This window comes from Crocuta crocuta, unplaced genomic scaffold, assembly GCF_008692635.1.
Source record: "Crocuta crocuta isolate KB4526 unplaced genomic scaffold, BGI_CrCroc_1.0 scaffold179, whole genome shotgun sequence".
NCBI lineage: Eukaryota > Metazoa > Chordata > Mammalia > Carnivora > Hyaenidae > Crocuta > Crocuta crocuta.
Genome location: NW_027551568.1, coordinates 4,888,423 through 4,896,911, shown reverse-complemented (window position 1 = coordinate 4,896,911; position 8,489 = coordinate 4,888,423). Strand labels below are relative to the sequence as shown.

The window sequence follows — 8,489 nt, the reverse complement described above, 5'->3', positions numbered from 1 at the left end:
TCATCACCATCACCATCATCATCACCACCATCATCATCATCACCATCACCATCATCACCATCACCATCATCATCACCATCATCACCATCACCACCATCATCACCATCATCATCATCATCATCATTATTATCACCATCACCATCATCATCATCACCATCATCATCACCATCATCATCACCATCATCACCATCATCATCACCATCAGCATCATCACTATCATCACCATCATCATCGTCATCATCATCATCATCATCACCATCATCATCGTCATCACCATCATCATCATCACCATCATCACCATCATCATCGTCATCATCATCATCGTCATCACCATCATCGTCATCACCATCGTCATCACCATCACCATCATCATCATCATCATCACCACCATCATCACCATCATCATCATCACCATCATCACCACCATCATCACCATCATCATCATCACCATCATCATCACCACCATCATCACCAACATCACCACCATCATCACCATCACCATCACCATCATCACCATCATCATCATCACCATCATCACCACCATCATCACCATCATCATCATCACCATCATCACCATCATCATAGTCATCACCATCATCATCGTCATCACCATCGTCATTACCATCACCATCATCATCACCATCATCACCGTCATCACCATCATCACCACCACCATCACCACCATCACCATCATCACCATCACCATCATCATCACCATCAGCATCATCACTATCATCACCACCATCACCATCACCATCATCACCATCATCACCCCCACTTTCATCACCAAGATCAACATCCTCATCACAACCCTCTGCATCATCACTCCTACCACCATCATCAATATTGCCATCAGTGTCACCCTCATTACCATAATCATCAGCAGTGACACCGTCACCACCAATGTCATTGTTAGCTTCAGCAGCAACAACAGTATCACAACTATTGAGTGATTACTATACCTCAGATACTGCCACAGGGCTTTCCGTAAATTATCTCATTAAATCCCCACAGCCACCCCATGAAGGGAATATTAATATCTCCATCTGCAGATGAAGAAACTGAGGCTCAAAGACGGCAAAGAACTTGTCTAAGATCACATAACTAGTTAAGTAGTAGGAAGATCCCCAGAGTCTTGTCTGCTCTGCGAAGGTGAAAAATACCTTGGAGACTAAAAGGATGTTAATTTCATCACCCCTTTTGTCAGATAAAATCTTCAATGTGAAGCAAATGAAAGGGGAGATGCCTGACTTTGAATCCTGCTTGGCTTCATATATCCCTCCAGCTACTGCCCTGCTTCCCTAACACCCACCCTTTATAGCCAGTGTATGAAGAGTAATCCTGCTCCCGCTTACTCCTCCACCCGTCTAAAGCGCTCACTGGCTTTGCTAATTCAATCTCCATGTCTCGATTTAATGGAAATGTCCAATCCTGACCCACTGGACTTCTCAGGGTACAGTGACTCATTCCCTCCTCTTGGCTTCCATGACAACATGGCTTTCTGACTTGTGTTCTACTTCTGTGGCCATTTTTCCTCGGTCTCCTTGTAGAATCTTCTGCCTCTACTTGGCCATGAAATGCTCAGATTCCTCATGGCTTGGTCCTGGAATGTCAATGTAACTGATTAAAATGTACCACTCCCTCTTAGCTGCAGAACTCTGAGATCCGCTGTTTTCCCGACCTCTCCACGAGGAAAACTCGAAAGCTCCTCAAGATTAAAATGTCCCATGCCTTATGCAACATGGTTAACCACTTGCAAATCTGGTCCCCGGCCACCTCTTCACCTTAGTTCCATACCTAGGATCCAAGGGGTCATTCTTGACATTTCCTTTCTCTCAGATACTCCCATGTCCGACCCATCACCAAGTACTTAGATTTCCCTCCTGGAAATCAGAGCTGTCCACCTCTGTCCACTCCATGGCCACACCCATAGTCCTGGACACCCTCTCCTCTCAGTGAGCTACTACTACAATCACTTCCCACTGGTCCAGACACATCTGATCTAGGCCACTCTATTCTGGTCTCTTTAAAACCCAAAGCAGATCAGCAGATCACATCATTCTTTGCTTAAAATCCTTCAACAGCTGCTCATTGCCTGTATGCAAAAGTCCAAAATTCTTCCCTCAGCCATCGAAGCTCAGCACACCGTCCTCACCTTCCAGTCTTTTCTCACCCAATTCTACCCCTAAGTCTCTGCACTCATGCCTCATGGGCCTTCTTCAGTCTCTCAAAGGCAAACCATGTTCTCCCATCACAGGGTCTTTGCACATGCCGTTCCCTCTTCCCGGGGCTCTGCTCCCCTCCACCCTCTTCACCCAGTTAATTCATTCTCATCCTTCAGATCCCTGCACGAATGCCACTTCTTCAGGGAAGCCTTCCCTGAATGCTTTTCCCCTCAGTTCAGAGCTCTGGGCACCTTTCTGTTGTGGCCCTAATCACAGATTATAGACACGTATGTATAGTTGTATATGATTTGTCACACCCCACGAGCCTGCAACCTCTGGAGAGCTAGCACCTTGTCTGCTTTGTTCATCCTCTCCCCCAACACCTAGCACCCTGCCTGGCACAGAGCAAGACTCCATTAGGATCTGCTGAATGAAAAAGTGGGGTGGGGACTCAGAACCCCGCTACCCCTCACAGCCTCCTTACTATGGAATTCTTGCTTTTATAGGTTCTTGGAGTTCCATGAAACACACTGTAAAAACCAGCCTTTTACAGATAGGGAGGAAGAGCCCTAAAGGATGGCTTAGGGGCCTCCCCAAGAGTCTCAAAGAGTCTCTTATCATCATGATAAGAGAGCAAAGGGGGACTCTGGAGATCCTGACTCCTCACCTGGGACTCTAGCCTCTGCTCCACACAGGTCACTTGAGCCTCGAACTTCCATCTCCAGCTCACAGAACCATCCGACCTCATATTTCCAAGTACTTATCATGTGCCNAGAGCCTGGAGCCTGCTTCAGATTCTGTCTCTATCTCTCTGCCCCTCCCCTGCTCTCTCTCTCTCTCTCTCTCATATATAAAAAATTAAACATAAAAAAAGTTAAAGCTCAAAGATTGAGGCTCAGAGAGGCCAAATACTGCCCACAATCATACAGCTATGATTGATCAAGATCAAAGATCTTGCTCCAAATCCCTCCAGATCCAGCATCTGGGATCCTCCCACCCTCCCAACCAGTAAATACAAAGGCTGCTTTTTGCAGAAAGGATCAGGGCTGTGCTTGCCTCAGGAGCTGGGCCATCCCCTCCTGGCTCAGGAGAACAAGGCAGTTCTGACACATGAGCTCCGCCCACAGTACTTCCAAAGGGGTTCCTTGGAGGGAGAGACATGGGCAGGGATGTGGCCAGCTTGGGGATGAGCCACCTGGATGCAGAGAGCCGAACAGTTGAAAAAACACTGAAAATCAATTGTTGCTTCTTTAATTAAAATCATTTATGAAGGAGCGCCTGGGTTGGCTCAGTCGGGTAAGCGACTGACTCTTGATTTTGGCACAGGTCATGATCTCACGATTGCTGACACTGACAGTGCAGTCACGAATGCTGTGTCTGTGCTGACAGCGCACAGCCTGCTTGGGATTCTCTCTCTCCCTTTCTCTCCGCCCCTCCCCAACTCCTGCTTGCTCTCACTCTTTCTCTCTCAAAATAAGTAAATATTTTTAAAAACCATTTATTAAAATGGAATGCAAGAGAGGCACCTGGGTGGCTCAGTTGGTTAAGCGTCCGAGTTCGGCTCAGGTCATGATCTCATGGTTCGTGGGTTCAAGCCCCACGTCGGGCTCTGTGCTGACTGCCAGCTCAGAGCCTGGAGCCTGTTTCAGATTCTGTGTCTCCCTCTCACTCTGACCCTCCCCTGCTCACGCTGTCTCTCTCTCTCTCTCAGAAATAAAATATTAAAAAAAAAATAAAATGGAATGCAAGAAAGAAAAGCTATATATATATATATATATCAGATTGTAAAGTGCAGTAGAGGAAGAATCCAACCTCCAAAGACACCACTGTGATACATGGCATTATTTGTGCACGATTTTTTCTCCTCTCCCCACCTTGCCCATGGTCCATGGTGGGCAGAGTGCAGTTCCAGTGACTTTGGGTTTGGCCACGTGACTTGCTTTGGCCACCAGAGCTTCAGCACATAAGCAAAGATGTAAGGTGGTAAGAGAAGTGACAAATTCCTGCCAGACTCATCTTGCCCTTCTGCTATCTGCCAGGAGAAGGACACAGTTGAGGTGGCATTGTTTCCAGGATGGGGGGGGGTGTCATGGTGTCCCTCTGAACCCAACCCACAGCCTGAAGCAGCCCCACTCCAGTCCTAGCCCTGGTCCCTCAGCTCCTGGACCAAGAAAAACAAGCAATGCTTGAAGTTTGGGGCTATTTGTTATGCAGCATTATCACAGCATTGATACTGACTAGTACAACCACTTCCCCACTGTGTAACCTCCAGTGCCTTATTTCACCTTTGTCAGCCTCTACTTCCCCATCTTTCATAATAACACCTATATGACTGGTTCCCAAACTTTAGCCATGTGCACACCAGGTTCAGGAACTTTTGGCTTTGTCTTCCTACAATCCATATCATTCTTTCCTTGACACTTTTCTTTAAATCAGTCCACAGTTTGTAAAAATGCAAACGTTCATTTTAATCTCCCAAGAAACAATAATACCCATAATGTGCTAGTCATTTAATTTCAAATGCATTAAAATAATTTAAGCTTTTAAGTATCTATTGCTAATAAAATGATCGGTGTATCACCAGTGGCACACAAAATATACTGGCCTTTATGGTAGGGTTGTGGTGAGTTATATTAAATGGTTCCCTGAGCAAAGTGCCTGGTATCTATATGGAGTCTTGTGGTGTTGCTGACGTTGCTGGTGGTGAAGAACCCAAGTCACATGTGCCCAAGGCAGGGGTGCAACTCACTGATCATGGTGGTCCCGCCTGCCAGAGCTGCCTTGGTCCCTTGGAAGAAGTCATCGGCAGTTGTCATCCCCTGGGAGGGCTTCTGCAGGTACGTGTTGACATCAATACCTCCAGGAATCACCATCCGCCCATTGGCCTCAATGGTCTTCACTCCACCAGGAACTATTAAGTTCTCTCCTATTTGTCTGGAAACAAACAACAGAAATGGCCTTGGGTCCTTAAAAGAAAAACAAGATGATGGTCAACCATGTGGCGTCAGTTCCACTGGGTAAACATTTCTGAGCCAGATCCTATGCAGGGCACTGGGTGGACAGCAAGGTCAAGCAGGGTTCCTGCCCTCGACGGGCTCACGGCCTAATGCAGGGGAGAGGCATTGAGCAGGTGTTTACAATCCAGGGCAGCAGAGGGGTGGAGAGTATAAGGTGGGCTGTTTTGCCAGCCCAGAAATCTGGGAAGGCTTCCAAGGGGAGGTGGTGGCAAAGGGTTCTCAGAACAGCCTGTCCCCCCAGAGTACTTCACCCTCCCTGTCAACCACTTTGGGGATACAGAGGACAATGATTGTAGGAGTAGAGTCCCCTTAGCTCTGCAAACTTTGGACAGTGCTGTGGGCTGAAGTGTGACCCTTCCAAAAGCTATATGTTGAAGCCCTAACCCCAAGGACCTGAGAATGTGACTGTATTTGAAGACTGGGCCTTTACAAAGGCAATGAAGGTAAAATGAGGCTGTTGGGCCCTAATCCTACAGGACTGGTGTCTTTGTTAAGAAGAGAAGATCAGGACATAGACCCGTACAGAGGACTGATCATGTGAGGACATGGGGAGAAGACAGCCGTCCACACACCACGGAGGCCTCAAAGAAACCCACCTGCCAACATCCTGACCTCAGACCTCCAGCCTCCAGACCCGTGAGAGAATAGATGTCTGCTATTTTAAACTGCCCAGTCTGGGGTGCTTTGTTATAGCAGCTGTGGCTAGCTAATACAGACAGGCAATCAGGATTTTCATTTTAACTCTCAGAAGCACAGACCTCAGGAAAGCCGCTAGACTCCCCAGAACCCACAAGAAAAACCCACTAACATCGCAAAACCTGCCTGGAGGGAATCCCACTGGGGACAGCAGAGTTTCTCTGCACCTGCTGACCATCACTTCTGTGCCCAGATGTACCAGGTGCCTGCCAACTCCCTCCAGAAGGAGGGGAAATTCCAAAGGGAGGAAGAAGAGAGAAGAGTCTAAGATATTCGAAGCCTTGCCCCCCTGTGGTGGCAGAAACCCGTGTTTCATCTGTTGGAACCAGTGTCAGGAGAAATATGGGGGGCGGAGGGGAGACTCAGCCAGAACCAGGACAGATACGACAGCCTCCAAGGTCAATGCCTGGTGAAGACCACTAGATCTGAACATGAGCAATTTTTATTAAACAAACAAACAGCTGTTCTGAACTCTTCAGATTAGGTGGCAACATCCTAAGTCACACGAAAACACCAGTAATGAAGAGACAGGAAAGCGTCGCTGCACTGACCGCCATGCCAGGCCCCAAACAGAACCCACACCCAGCTGGCAGAAAGGGGTCCTCTTGGACCCCTGGGCAGGGCTGGCCCGGGCAAGTGGGGTGGGGGACAGCGGCCCTGGGGCTCCCCTTGGGGCTCTCCCACAGAGCTGGGGCATCACACACCATCTCCTGAGAGTGAAACAAGCCCAGTGGAAGTGCAGTGCCCGGGACCATGGCCACTACCGCTCCCACAGCCACGGCCGCTGCTGCTTCCGACGCTAATCTCCTTCCCTCTGGAGTTTCCGTCTCCATGTGCAGACTCCTGCTTTGCCCGATCCTCCTGTTGTCCAGCTCCAAGCACATGGCTGTATATCAGGAGCTGAAGGGCAGGGGTCCCAGAGGAGACACCCCTAAGCCTTACAGCAGGAGCTGGGCACTGGCTCTTCCATACACGTCATGGATGATCTCATTTAATGCCTCAAATGGCTTTTAAAGAAGATGGAGTAATGTGCAAATGCTGAACGCTGCCACTGGCTTGGGCATGATCCAGACGGGGCATGGGCTGGGCCCACCCAGCACAGCCCTACTGCGGGGATATCCGTGGAGTCTGAGTCGGTCTGGGACCCAGTCACCAGCAAGTACTGCTGTTCAGGGCCCATCTTCAAGGCATGACGGCCGCCTCTCTTTGCAGGAAGTAAAAGAAGAAAACAGAACTCAGAGAGGTATGGTGACTTGACCGAGGCCACACAGCAAGTCAGTGTTGGGTCTGGACTCAAGCCACGTCGTCCTAAATCTAATATCTAGGCTCTGCCCACCGGCCGTAACTGCCTTCCTGCTTCCCTTATATGGAAGGAGCAGATTCTCTTCAAAGTGGGATTAAACCAAATGAACCCCTCAGTGTATTAGGAGGAAAAACCTAAAAGGCAATGTGTGTGGAAAAGGAGCAAGGAGAAAGAGAGCTCTGTGGATTAGACAGAGGCCCCCCCCACCCCCAACCCCGACACCATGCTCAGGAGTTTCCGGCGACCAGCGTTTGAGTCACCAGCACTTAGCAAACTGGATAGGACCCTCAATGAGTCAATAGATTCTGCACAAACACAGCTGTACAGCCGTTAGGAAAACTCGGGGTTCCATCAAAGGGAAGGGAAATAACTGAGCCTCCACATGCCGGGTGGTCCCTTGGGGTCTCAGCCCTCCCACACCTGCTTCCCGGCCAGCTGGGGTCCGTGCTCCTCTTGACCATCCGGAGGCTCATCTGCATACACATATACAGCAAGCGCTTCATCAGTGCAGCTCAGCCAGTGAGCTCTTGCTGCATGCATACATCCTGGACTGCAAGGCTCTTGGGGGACTAACATCAAACCCCGTGAGGCTGGTGGGAAGGTGGTCCCACAAAAGTGTCAGCATCCTCTACCCCTCATGCCCCAAAACCCTCCAGGCCCACAAATCAGGGTTTACCCTGGAGTAGCCGTCTCCTTCTCTAAGCAGAGGGTTGACCTAGGGACCTCACCCCCCTGGCACACGTGGTGGGGATCTCACTCCTCCAGGCTGTACTGTGGCCGAGACCAAGGTCCTGCACTGACGGGTCAGGGTTCCTCTGCATTGCTTCCAGTCAATACCCCTGGTACCTGTCTGTACCCGGCACTGGGCCAGGCCCCAGGTGGGGAGGCCCTAAGGCGGGGTCCCTAGTCAGGGCCACGTGCAGCATGAGGAGGGTGGGGACTGGCACGCAGGCTGGCCAGCAGAAGTATGCTTCCAACGTGGCAGTCTGGGAAGGCTTCCTGGAGGAGGAGCTGCACAAGCCGGACCCATAGGACAAACAGGGGCTGGGGAATGGGGCGATGAATGAGAATGAGGGAAGGGCAAGGTGTTTCCAGCAGAGGATTTATGGGTGCAGGGCTGCAGGCGAGGGCTGCTGGGCTGGCTCTGGGGTACCATGTTTGCAGTGTGGCTGCGAGGAAGCAAGAGGAGGGAATCACCTGGAAAAACAGAGGCTTGGGCTGGACTTGAAATGGTTGGAGTCTGGGGCTGGAGTTGGGGTAGGCAGAGGGGGGCAGAGAAGGGCTCCTCCTGCCCCTCATCACCCCCCC

The 8,489-nt window shown here is 50.0% G+C and overlaps 1 protein-coding gene across 1 annotated transcript in view; it reads right to left on the bottom strand.

Moving 5' to 3' along the window:
* Nucleotides 1–8,489, bottom strand: part of CRMP1 (collapsin response mediator protein 1) — a 73,790-nt gene that overhangs the window by 40,680 nt on the left and 24,621 nt on the right. Inside the window, exon 3 of the mRNA XM_077750417.1 lies at nucleotides 4,915–5,099. Within this exon, the coding sequence (XP_077606543.1) occupies nucleotides 4,915–5,099 (185 nt within the window). The remainder of the gene's footprint in view (nucleotides 1–4,914; nucleotides 5,100–8,489) is intronic.